The sequence below is a fragment of the Orbicella faveolata genome, unplaced genomic scaffold, assembly GCF_042242905.1.
Source record: "Orbicella faveolata isolate gen_17 unplaced genomic scaffold, um_ofav_v1 contig_24, whole genome shotgun sequence".
Classification (NCBI taxonomy): Eukaryota; Metazoa; Cnidaria; class Anthozoa; order Scleractinia; family Merulinidae; genus Orbicella; species Orbicella faveolata.
The window spans coordinates 4,760,786-4,774,178 of NW_028301552.1; the positions used below are offsets into that span (position 1 = coordinate 4,760,786).

Below are 13,393 nucleotides of genomic sequence, written 5' to 3' on the forward strand. Positions count from 1 at the left end.
ATGATGGTTAAAAAAGTTACTTATTTCGGGGAACTTGGCAATCTGAACGGTTCATGTCTTAGAAAACGTCTTATTTTAATGTTTTAGAGTTCCACGGGGGATAAATTCACGCTTTTGTAGCAAAACTCAGTGACAGATGTTTCTGTTGGTTTCCGGCCGCAATGTTGGTGCCCATACGGATGGGCACCAACATGGCGTCTCCATACAAATCTCTATAAATTTGGGTAAAAAATTTCTCCGCATATCTCACATAAGAAAAATTGCTGTGACCAGAATTTTGGCGAGAGTCTTTGCATATTTACCTTCTTTCATTTCCCAGGTTCTGGACTTTATCTATTGACCGGTTTTGATTTTTATTTTGATCTATTTTGAATTGCGTGACACTGAAAACTACCAATAGTGGATCACGTGCCAGCCCAGGCCCTGTACCAGCGAGTGTGCTACTGACAAGCGATGATAGCAGACCTGTAAAATCAGAATTATGAAAATCTCACGTGAGTTCAGTCCACAAACAACAATATAATGACTTCTAGTAGTGAAAGATTATGTTGACCAATGATTACCAGTTCTAAAGCCAAGATAAATGTTTTAAGCGCACCTGACTAAGAATGAAATCTTCGAAATCTTGAGCGTGAGTGGACAAGTCCAAACTCTCGCCATCACCATTGACAACATGTATATCTCGTACTCCCACATGCAGCTGAAATGATGATCTGTTAATAACAAATCACATCCTTTGATTAACATCAAGATTCTCGACACTGTGTTTCTTACATCTTTTCTAATTCCTTTAGGAGAATTTTATTCTTAATCAGAGGCAGAGTTACCTTTGCTCTTCCTGGGTTTCCATCATTTTGCATTAATGTTTTGTTTTGTTTTGCAGCTGACCTCTGTTATAGCGAGATCAGTGGATTAGGTGTCTTGTGTCGGCGACAAGTGAAGACAATGAGTTAACTATCAACTTCAAGTTGGAGGAGTTAACTGTCACTTAAAGCCTTCTTTAGAGGTAATTTAATGTGATAAAGGATGACCAAATAGTAGATACCTAACAAAGCCTATGTTATTCGACTTGTAGGCTAACAGCAGAGGGTTTGTTCTCTAGTCTGCTTTTCTTCGTATCCAAATATATATATATATTTTTAAGACATGGAAGACAACGGGAACTTCTTAAAATCGAAATGTTAATTTCTGGAACTCTTTAGAGTCTACTTGAAAACTCTGCAAAATTGTGGCAAATTGAATTGAAAGTTCTTAGAAGAATAACTCTAATCATCTCAATTTTTATTTCATTTAGGACTGATTTCCTTTATAAAGTCCTGTATTCTAGGTTTTCAATTAACCAAATGGAAATATTTTTCACCTTTTTAACTTCTTTTAAATACTTAAGTTCATGTAAAAAGTTAAATTATCCCTTTCTTATAGTAAATACTGTTCTTGAAAAGCCCCATTGAGAAGGTGTGATGAAGTATGTATGTTGTGTTGGCTGGGAACCCAGGTTAAGATGGATTCCGCTCAAAGTTCGAGCAATAAAAGTGCAAAAATTATTTACTTAAAATCTACTCATAGCGCGGTAACTTTTTGAATACTATCTAAAACATCTCACTTTAATTAATTTCTCCTAGTGACCCCGCAATTAAATTCTCAAGCATTCTCGAAAAAGTTCATGTCAAACCTCGTAAGAATGCTTAATGCGTGTGTTATTGTGTTTTCAACTAACGCGAGACGTCTGTTTCAATTGAAATAAATTATAGATAACTTCAAGTTCAATTTTCTCGCGGGATCAGCTTGAGAGCTTAAGTCTCGATAAATTCTTCTTACCTTTATTCAAAACATTACCATGCTATGTGGTTTTTTTGGTAACTTTATGTTTGCCATTATTGTTCTGCAGGAAATCATCTTAATATGTGGAGTGCAGTTAGTTAATTAATAATGAGTGTTTTAACCAGAGCTGAGTTCAACTAATATGGTCCCAAGAGACTTCCAACCTTGCAAGATGTCCAACCTCTGGAGATGTGATGTGAATAGTCGCTAATGTAGTTGTATCAAAGCCGACACTGCTCCAATGGCATGTAATACACGGATCAGTTAGTCTCGCCTTCACTGAATCAACCACCTCCACAACCCTGTAGTAAAGTATAAAAGAAAGAATGAATGCAGTTAAATGCAATTAAACGGAGTTAACAACAAAGAGCGCTTGCGCTCCCCTGGTAGTCTGCGGTGTCGACACATATGCGTATGTGTCGGAATTCCACGGGTTCGTGGATCGTAGCGTGGCCTACGTACAGGAGGCGTTTCCTGGCGTTTTTTGTAGTGTGGCAGCTCATTGCCCAGGCAGTTCCCCTCCCACCCCTTTCCCTCACTCTTTCCACTGTTTCAACAGTGTGACGGGTGCCTGTTCCTCTTACCGCGTGGGGGCTCATGGTTCGGTTACCAGGATTTGCCAGCCGTGGGAGCAGTCTTCATCTAGGAGCTGGCTGCCAATAGTGGAAGCTCCTGGATGTCTCAGGCACTCAACCTTCATTTTCGCGACGCAGTTGTTAATGCAATATTCTGAGGCCAAACCATTAATATGTTTATCTGAAAGTAGAGGTATTGTGTTTGAGAATTGTTTTCCCACCTCTCCTCAATTTACAACCTTTTAGCCTTATTTTGCCCTCTCTCAAGTACAGTAAAAACCTGCATGTAAGAACCTTGTGGTTTAAGAACCTGCTAGCAGAAATCTGCCATTTTAATACCCAAAAATATAAGAACCTGCATAGCCAAGCAAGATCACGCACGTTCTTGTATACGTGGATTACAGTTAAATTATGATAAACATTTCAACCAAGTTAGGAGAATAAACTTAAAGTTGTGAATAAAATAATAGCGCATATTCAAGGACCAATACCACGTTTATTTATTGTTTCTGGTAATCAACAACCATATCTCCTCAATAGAAATTAACACGCTAATTAAGCACCTACTTAGCCTAAATTGCCAATAACTGCCCCAAAATACAAGAACCTGTTTTGCTAGACTTAAAATATAGGTTCTTACACGCGGATTTTTACTGTACTCAAGAGCTCACCTTCTTTGAAGCACCTTGTGCCTTGAAATATTCAAAACAGTTTCCAATAGACTGTCAGTGTGGAGTGAAACAAAAAGAAAAACTGTTGACCAATATGTCTGAGAGTAATGACAGTGTGAAACAAAATGATCATTCAAACAGAAAGTAGAAACAATCAGCCATGTCGCTGGGTTGAAACCTCCCACCTGATGGATTCCTAAAATGGTTAACAACGTATGTTTGTAGAAAGTAATATTAGTACAATTCTACTAGTATACTAATGCAAATGCTGCAATCTGATTGGCTGAGCTACTCGTACACTATCAGCCATTAGTATCACCCAACTAGTGGACTAATGCAAATCCTGCATTTTGATTGGCTACGCTACTAGGGGACTATTAGTAATAGTCCTCGAGTAGCGAAATTGGCGCCATCGAGCGTGACGTTTTCTTTCGTTTTATTCCCAAATAAATATTTCTTCAACTTGCATTTGCTAACTTTATTATTACCTTATCTGTCCGACTAGTTGGGTGATACTAAAACGGCTTCGCCTCACGGGCTATTGACCCGTAGCCCTTGCGGGCGAAGGGTCTAATAGTTAATTAGAATGCAGTAGCTGTCGGTCGTCCACGAAATGCGACGTTTTTATCGTTTTTTCGAAGTTTTGGAAGAGAGTTTAGATGTAAATGGATATTTAAATTCCTGAGAAGACTAAAAGAAGGACATAAACGGATTCTTGACTTTAAAAACTTGAAATTATTGAAAAACCGGTACACGCGCGTAAACAACTGCAAACTTACTAAGGGCAATTCAATACTTGCGATTTTGTTAAAGCGTAAAGTTCAGTAATACGTCGAAAAATTATTGGAAACCATTATTTACATTAATTCAGGTTAGAATTCTACAAAAACAATTAGATTATTCGATCTCGAGCTCATAATCTAATAGTTACTTAACATCAATTTCACGAAAGACTGTGTTAATGACCAGATTTCCAAACACCGAGAAGAGAGTTGAAAATGCGATGCGCAGTGTAGTATTTTTGACGCATTTTGAGGCGTTTGGAAATGTGGTCAAACACCATCTGGAGTGTTTGATATATCTTCTCAGTCAAATTAAAGCTAAGGAAAATAGAGAAATAAAATCGTAGAACCTATGCTAATTAAGATCAGATATTCAAACACCATCACAGTCATGGTGTCGTTTGTTTCTGGCCGTGATTTCACTTGTTAAAACTTGATGAATTATTGACAATAAACATTTTGTACAGTGTGCAATGTATCTAGCACGTTTCATAAGCACAGCTGAGAAGCATGTGTATGTATTCACTAGCCTGAGAAAACAGATTGAAATGCCATTTGTATATGCAAGCTGAATTCTTCAATCATAGACATAGCAACAGACAGAGATTATGTATTTTTCTTGGTTGCACACTCAGCCATGGTAATAATGGTGTGTCTCGTAGACTTGATAAGTAGTCTACCAGACTCACCAGCTAGTTTACAGGTGCACCAAGAAAACAAGACCCAAGCCCTGTCTGAGATTCTAACTCACACATTAATTCTACACTGATGACATATAGGTAGCTCTACAGAGTGCCTTTGATTCGCTGTTACCTGTACACAAAATTTCAACTAAGTACTAAGAAACCGGAGACATTAATCCCTGTAGAGCTACGTCAACAGTTTGGAATCTTTTGGGTCAAATGTCTGATGTAAATAAAGTTGTTATATGTAAGAGGAATCATCCTATTCAGGCTAAGATATTACAGGAGTATTTGGTCAGCCAAACAGACCCACATTAAACTGAAATCGGCGCGTCAGTTTACCGTAAACGCAGACAACTGAAGCAAGCGTTTGACGTGTTGAAAGTCTGGAGTAACGAGAAGTGGGTGATCACCCAGAACAGGTGGTTAATTCTAATGAAGGAGGTGTGTCCACGTTGGAGTCCGGCCATAGTTGCTCTGTCGTGGCAAGTTCTAGATGATGACAGTGACGGTAAGATAGGTATGACTGACTAGTGAATATATGAAAGATCATATAATTGAACTGTGGAGAAAGATCTGAAGACATGATTCATTGATCATCGCAGTTACACACACAACTTAAGCAGTTGTGAAATTCAAGCCTGAAAAATAAATTCATGCTTGAATGAGATTCGAACCCATGACCTCTGCGATACTAGTGCAGTGTTCTACCAACTGAGCTATCAAGCCAGCTGGGAACTGGTCACGTTGTGAGTTTGTATTATACCCGTAGATGATGAAGAATGCAAGAGAATATTATGCAAGTGAATACATTCTTAGCTACAGTCCAAACTCCCGTAAGAGACTACCCAAAATGTCAGACCTCGGTGGTCGCTTGAGGACGTTTGCGCGAAAATTTTCCGACATTGATTTTTTTTTTCTGAGACTTTTACCACTGTGCGATGATGAGTTAGTTATGTCAGACATGTAAAAAAATGGGGGGTCACCGACTTTGTTTTGGAGAGAACATGCCCGGAAGAACACCCTAAATCTGAAAAAATCGGGCTTAGTTAGCGAATAAGGCCACAGTGTCTGTAAGCCCAAAAATATTGCAATTAGATCTTTGAAGTGAAATGTCCTCTACCAAATATTGTTTAAGTGGACCTATTAGGTGAATTTAGTCAACTGGTCAGGTTCCTTAGAGAACAAGTTCGCATTTAGCGACCATAATTTCACACGCCTTCCAGCCGCAAGATGAGAGGATTCGATGTCCCGTGGACAGAAATCGTGAATTTTTTTTAACTTCCCACATTGATTTTTTGTTCATATTTTTGATAATGTGGAGATAATTGTAAATAAAATCTGTTTCTGGAAAGAAAAGTAGGGGTCACCGAACATCCAAGATCGTTAAATCCAGGCAAAGCTATAGCAATGGCCATCTGTCCTATCATTGTTCATTTAAGTATTTAGCGCGCGCGCTCAATGCATGACGTGGCGTTTGAATTTGCGTGCGCAGTAAGGACGCGCAGAAACAATTAGCGCGAACGTCCTTAATTACGAGAGGTGCTCGCTTACGAGAGTTTAGACCATATTGGGCCAACATTTTTCCTCATTAGAATACACGGTAACTGCATAGACTTCCCCCATGCGTCAATGCCGATGCAATGTTTTATTCATTTGAAAAGTCAATTTCAAGAAAAAAAATTCGCTTTTTCCTATAAAGAAATCTCCGTTTCTTGTACTACCCACGAGTACGATAATGTTACAACACCTTTTTATCCAATTTACGCTCTATCATCTGTCGAGTGGTCGCTTACGGGAGGTTAAAAACAAAAGGAAATTTCAAACTCATAGCTCTAAAAAGTGGTCGCGGTCGCCTACGAGGCGGTCGCTTACAAGGGTTCCAAATATAGGGATTTGACAGTAAAGCTTTTGGCATTCTGGAAAGGTGGTCGCTCACGAGAGGTGCTCGCAACCGGAGTTTCGACTGCATGAAAATTGTACTTAGGAAGGAAACCAGATCACTGAACTCTCTTTCATCTGTACGTGAAGTTTTGAGCTCATCTCGCCTACCTTAGTACAAATGTACTAACGTTCTATCACAAATGCCGTGCTCTTATTGGCTACGCTACTCACTCTCTACAACAGTAACAATATGACGGTCACTTCTTTGCGTTTTGGAAATTCTGTGAAGAGGATTAAGATAAAGTTTTGAAAGATACGTAGATTTATACTTAAACAATTAGATTATTCGCTCTCAAATTGTATGCGCGATAGTTGATGAGTCCGCAGATGGCTTGGGCTACGGGTTACCTGTCGTTTAACCCCTAAGTAGATTAGACCCAATAGGCCAGTTTGCCCCCAACCAGAAGTCGACTAGCCTCGATTCACCCTTAAAGAACGAGAAGTAGACAGTGTTTTTAACCAGTCTGGTTGGGGGCTAATCGCCTCCTGGTTAGGGGCTAAACGGTTAGGGGCTAATTATCGACTTGAGGGCTAAACGACAGGTTACCGAGCTGCGCCCACGTCAACTATCACTAGAAGAAAATAGCGAACTCATAATCTAATTGTTATCTCAGTGAGAAACGGTATAGAACTTGTTTTGTCTTATTGAACGTTCTAGGATCCGGCAGTCGAGAAAATACAAACTGCTAGCAGCCTGACGTAAATTAAAATCCCTTCCAAATCCAATAGGCCCATTGAAAATGGTAGCTTACGCCGAGCCCAGTTTTCTTGCAGTATAGAGTACTCTAAGAGATCTTACTCGTAGGCTACAAAATGATTTTTCAATAACAAAGAAGCCCAGGGCTCATTAGAATTTTGTGGTATATTGGCAGTAACGGTTTACGTTGTTTTTCTCTCTTGATTTGCAGGTAAAAAAGACTTCTTGATGGTAGCTGATGTTTTAAATGCGAAGGTGATTGAAGTGAAAGACCAAGTCAATCTATTTGAGAGATTTATTCCGAGGATCTACAATTCGCGTGTTAGTGCGAAGATTCGGCTTTGTGTGTGTCATAAGTAAGTTATACAAATGAGATGAACCTGCGGAAATTTGCGTTAAATTTTGTCACGACCGAGTGTGTTACACTCTAATACCCTATTCACAACAATTAAACTAGTTTAACTAAATCAGGTTTAAGTTTCTCCAATCTGATCTAGTTGTAGTCATTTTGAGAAAACAAAATTTCAAACCGCCTTGCTGACATTTTTTGTCCAGACAGGTTTCACCATCTTTATTCACTTAGCAGGTTTTTAGCTTGTTTCTAAAAGTTGCGAAATGTGTACGGTACGAGCAACTAATTTTTAACCTTGTTTAGTTCATGTTTAACTTGTTGGTATGAACGGGGTATAAGAAACAAGTTGACTTAACGCGGCTGGCAACAGTTTCCAGGACTTCAGTTATATTTCGACGATCAATGCTACCAAGTAGTAAAGGACGCTCTTAGGGGCCGTAACCAATCAGCGTGCACGGATTATACCACGTGACCAGAAATTTCCCATACATTCTCTTAAAATTTCAAATCCAAGATGGCGCATTGAAAATGCGCATGCGCAGAAGCAGGGGTATGACGTCATCGCGCGCATGTCCAAATAAGGCGAGAGTCAATGCATGAAATCGAGGGCGTCACGTGCCTGGTCAAATAAGACGCGAACCAATGAGAGATGGTTCGGGTGTGAATAAAAAGGTGGTGTGGGTGTAGAGTTGGTATTGTTGTTTCGAGATCGACAAGAAGATGGCCTCGGAGGAGAACAAGAAGACGCCGACGGTGGAGGTGGTGGAGATTCCGAGAGATCAATTTGCGGCGAGAGTGTTGAAGGCTGTGAAGGATAATCTTCTTGGAAAGATTATGAAAGGCGCCGTTAGTGACAGTACGGATTACATCCTGAAGAAAGAAATGACGAAGCTGGCCGATGACGTGATTAAGTTCAGACAAGCCATGTCTACGAGGATGCTTGGTGACGAGTCTCTGTCGGATAAGGACCCCGTGTGTTTGGAGAGGTTGCCGGATAGTTTTGAGGCCGGAGGGAAAGAGTGGAGGAGCGGTTGGGACAACAGAGAAGAGTTGGCTTACCAAGCATTTATCAAAACGATGACGTCACCACCACCAGAGTGAAAAAACACAAGATTTTTAATAATGCCTGTAACAAAAACTAATAAAGATCCTTTAACGAGAGAATGTACATGGTTTGTTGTGTGATTTTTTGCATCATCTTGAGTGCTTGCACGTCATTGGTTCCCAGGTGCACAAGGGATAACATCGTGGTCTGGGGGGTGAGAAATTCTCCGTGAAAGCCTGAGGAGGATTCGAAAACGCGTCGGAAGGGCCAGACATCGGAGAGGTCTCTTCTCAGGTACCACGGGTGGGGAAAATGTTGGGTGAGGAAGAGGAGCATGACATCTTCGTCTGTGTGGGGTTCGTCCAAATAGATTTTACAGGCCAGGGGTCTCTATGGAAAAAGAGATGAAAAAAATGAATGCCCCGACCAGGAATCGAACCTGGGTCTTTGAGGCGACAACTCAAGGTCGTAACCATTAGACCATCGAAGCGCTTACCTCTTTAGGACTTGGTTTGGGGGATGTCATGGTGAGGTTCTCCGAAATTCACGGTTTTACAATGAGGGCAGAGTCTTTGGGTAGGGTGCACCCACCAATTGTGGAGGGCTTTACAGCTTCCGTGATAGAATTGGTGGCAACACGTGGTCAGGAAGAAGTCGTTGATGCTGTGATTGGGGGTGAATCCTTCCTTACACCACATACATTTTCGGTTAGGAAATGACATGAGTCTGAAAAATAGAACAAAAAAAACATTTTTTATTGGACACCACACTTGTTCATTACAGGGTGGGACGTGTGCACGATCCTAATGACCGGCGCCCTCTTTTTTTTCTTCTTCATCATAAAAAAGAAAAGATTTGACATGATTGACTCTGTTCAGCGCCTCTTCATAATGGTTTCCCAGGAAGACGGGATCGTAACGGGCGGTCTCCTTATTGTGGTACATGCAATAGATGGCCCCGCAACAGGTTGCCCAGACGCACCCTAGTCCCCAGGCTTCTCTCAGCGGTCCCGAGACTGTGTGGACGAAGTTGTCGTGGGTCCCTTGTTTACCCAATTCTAAGATAGGTCTGCGGCAGCATGGTCTTGATTGCTTACAGACATAACAACAGCTATTTTCCATTCTAAAAATTAAAATAGTTGTTTGTAGGCGTTGAGAGCCCAGTCCACATCGATTACTAAATCATTAATCTCGTCTTCTTCAGCAACCTCCATCATCTCTTCTAGGAATAGTAAGTCTATCTCGTCCAGGGCCACCCCGATGAAACCTAAAAGGTTTTCTAGGTCCCTGTACAAAGGGGTCTCGCGATTCTCTTCTTCATCCTTCATCCACTCTCGCACCCGCTTTCCCAAGGTAGTCAACTCTGCATTACAACGCTCTAACACTTCCATGCTATACTCACTTGAAATCCAACAGCAACAGCAATATCAACAGCAACAACCACAGTCTTTTGTTAGCGCTCATACAAGTTTCACTAAAACTCAGAGTGAAAGTGAACGGTCCGACTCGCTTGTTTTATACACCCGGTAAAACGGGGTCCAGTCTACGACCATGAGGGGCGTGGTAGGGGGATACCCCCTATCCCCTGGGTCTATAGGCACACGTGACTTCAGCTTGATCTGTGATTGGCTCGACGGATCTGCATAAAGCGAATCGGCGTCGTCCGCTCTTCACTCTGAGTTTTTGAAACTTGTATTGAGCGCTACCATGGCCTTGAGAGAGATTCATCTGCAGAACCATGTGCCGAGAAAGCCTGAGACCACCTATGAAGAGGCCATCGATAGAATGGATGAAGACTGGGTTCGATTTTATGAGGATATGAATTTCCCAATCCGGGATTTGTTGACGGGCCGCCGTTGGCTTATACGGTTCAAAGACTCGAGCCAGTTGGAGGTGATGCTACACCAGATCCTCTTCTTTATGGATGAGCAGCGCGAGAACTGGACCAGAAGCCAGCGCCAGTACCGCATCATAGAGAAAGTGTTTGGTAGAACCTTGTTCAATGCGATCCTGGCCATTCGAAGGAACCTTGTGTGGGAACTGAAAGTGAAGCCGCCTGTCGACAGGATCACTTTTCACAGACTTATGTTTTGCTATCAATTTGAGCCGTTCCAGACCCACTGGACTCAGAGACAAAAGAACACGGCGAAACGCTACATGAATGTCCTAAACTTTTATTATAGCGTTTTCAACCAATGTACTCAAAAAACAATGCGATCGATGATCGATGCAGAAGATAAACTACCCAACGTGTAAAAAAATATGAAAATAAATAACAGAGTGTTTTTTTAAAAAAATGTGTCTGTGTCTCTTTCTTAGTTTGGGTTCTGTCCATTGATCAGTTTAGCTTCGGCGACCCCACGTGGGGGTTCGTTGATCCATTGAAAGAACTTGCAGGTGCGCTTGGGGCACTTGAGATAGAGCCTGTCTGGGTTAGCAGCGGAGTGGGAGGTGGCTAAGACCAGGGACTTGTTGCATAGACATCGGAAACGGGCTGGGTCGATGGTTTTGTAGTAGGGGTGGGTCTGTTCGTCGACGCGTTGCAAGTAGGTGCTCACTTCACTAGCACCACAGGTCACATAACACTTGGTGAAGAATCTGGAGGAGGGGCATCGGTAATACTCCCAGGTGCTACCGTCGGGGGTTTGTACACTCCCGAATTTCATGGGTACCAAACAACGCGGGCAGGTGTGATCTTGTGTTTTCAGTTGATTCAGGAACTGATCAGGGTCGAATTCATGCAACACTTGTACTTCGGTGAATTCTCCTTTGTCGTCCACTTTAGGTGGTAATTCTATGACGTTGTCTTTCTTGAATTTGTCAAGTCCTATCGGTTCCAGGACTTGAATGGCGGTTGGAGGTGATTCTCCTATCACTGTCAGGCATCCGCCTTGAATGGCAGGTAACTTTGAGTCTATGAGGAAGAGAGATAAGTTACTATCCCAACAACGTGTTTTCTCGTAGCATTGTTTCTAGGATGTGTCTGGTTTTTCGCACGTTTTTGGGGGTCAGTCTTAGTCTTCGACGTCGATGGTTACTTTTCATTTCGCTTCGGCATTCTTGACGTTTGATTGTAAAGGCGCTCCATGGTTCCGAGAAGCCTTTGAGAGGTACGGTGGTCCAACTGACAGAGTCCGGTGTGATCTCTTTGAGGAGTACGCGTTCTTTGAAACGTAGTCTAGAACGAGGTTTTTTTAATAGCCATCTATCTAAGGTGGATTGTAGTTTACCTTCTTCTCCTCTCTTGGGGATGACCAGTTTCAGTTTCTTACGAGCCTCCTTCTTTTTGGATAATTTTCTTTTCTTATCGGGTTCGACGAGTGAATCCATGGCGCCTGCGAAATGACTCGTGATGGAATGCGTGGTTCGACTTTATAGACGGTTTTTACGACCAATCGGAGACGTGTCGTGTGATGGGATCATGTGATGGTCTTCATTCTGATTGGCGGAGTAAAAATGACGCGTGATCAGTGAAAGTACGTGTACTGAGTGAAAGTGGAGGTGCGCCGCGGGTATAAAAGGAGCACGCTTGACGAGGTGAATCATTCTCGACTTGCTCGTGGTGCAGTGATGACCCAGCTGATTAGGGTTATGAATGATAGAAGTGTCGCAGAGATCGTGCAAGATTTGAGACATCATTTGAATCGAGCTTCTGAGGTTTTGGAGGAAATAGAAGAAGGCGAAAGACCGTTACATGTGAAGCTATTTGACCTAGATTTACACGTTGTCTCCCCTTTGTACTGTAGGCTTCGGAGGCACTTGATTGATTGGGGCGAGCGAAGGAACCATCCTGATTTGTCGTATCAAGAAAGAAAGAAGTTCAACGAGGCCAGATGACTTACTACAGCAACTCTAACCAGATTCGGGAACTAGTGAATCGGACTGTGGATGAGAAGGTAGAAACTTTGAGAGATCTCGATGCCATTCCGAACGCGAAAGTGAACGTGTACATTTTTGACAATCTCTTCGAACCGTTAGGGAAAATACCCGAATGTACGTGGTCTTTTGATCTCTTGATGAGACGTCGTCCTGACTGGGGTGGTACGATTTTGGAGTTAATGAAGAAGAATGAAAGGGTGTATCTGTTCTTTGGTGAGTGGTGTCGTGTGCTGTATAGAAGTTGTACCAACCATTTCAGATTTATTCATTGTCGTGATCCTGCCCTGGACGCAGAGCGTTCCTGTTTGATTGCCACCAATAACATCACGTACATGATGAGTGAGGCCATCCGTGATCTCTTTGAACCCTTACGGTTCGCTCGTGACATATTACGACGGGTGTTGGAGGCAGACGAGAGTCTCAGGGTGAAGTCGTTACTGACTTTCAACAAGAGTGATCACAAGGAAACTTGTCTGAAGTTAGAGGAGTTGATCAATGATATCATGCGTCAGCGTGATCTGTGGAAGGATCGGTTTTTCTTTCGTGCCATTAACGCTGATGAGGATGCTGAACTCTGTGGTGTTTGTAAAGAGAGTATGCGTCAGGCATTCTATGTGAAGGGAGATGAAGAGGAAGCCCTGAAATGGAGACCCGGTAAAGGGGATTGTTTTTGGAAAAATTGTAGATACTATGCCATGGATTCCTTCGAGGAAGACTATGATGAGGAGTATCGCCAAGATTGTAAGAACATGGAACTGCCTGACAACACGTCAGGATTCTCATCCGAGGACGACGAAGTGTGTAATACTAATCAGTAGTCTTTCGCCTTCTTTTCGATATCCAATCAGATTTGTTTTTTCGTAAGAACCAATCAGGCACGACGTTTTTGTACTATAAGAAAGTTGAAATAAAATTGGGTTGAATCATTTTTTATTATGTCTCAAG

At 42.0% G+C, this 13,393-nt stretch overlaps 1 protein-coding gene across 1 annotated transcript; it reads right to left on the bottom strand.

Moving 5' to 3' along the window:
- Positions 1 to 204: 204 nt before the first annotated feature.
- On the bottom strand, positions 205 to 4,404 carry LOC149110044 (mediator of RNA polymerase II transcription subunit 17-like). Its single transcript, XM_089291528.1, has 5 exons — positions 4,380 to 4,404; positions 3,068 to 3,263; positions 1,986 to 2,123; positions 599 to 713; positions 205 to 465 (listed from the first exon to the last, which is right to left on the bottom strand). The coding sequence occupies exons 1-5, from the start codon at positions 4,402 to 4,404 to the stop codon at positions 391 to 393; spliced, it is 549 nt and encodes a 182-aa protein (XP_089147654.1). The 3' UTR covers positions 205 to 390.
- Positions 4,405 to 13,393: the final 8,989 nt, after the last annotated feature.

Excerpts from the sequence above, each read along its gene's own strand:
- LOC149110044 (XM_089291528.1), bottom strand. The coding sequence starts at position 4,404 with ATGGCATTTCAATCTGTTTTCTCAG. Across the intron at positions 2,124-3,067 it reads CACAAGGTGCTTCAAAGAAG|GGTTGTGGAGGTGGTTGATT; the intron begins GTGAGCTCTTGA and ends ACTTTACTACAG. Across the intron at positions 466-598 it reads AAGATTTCATTCTTAGTCAG|GTCTGCTATCATCGCTTGTC; the intron begins GTGCGCTTAAAA and ends CTGATTTTACAG.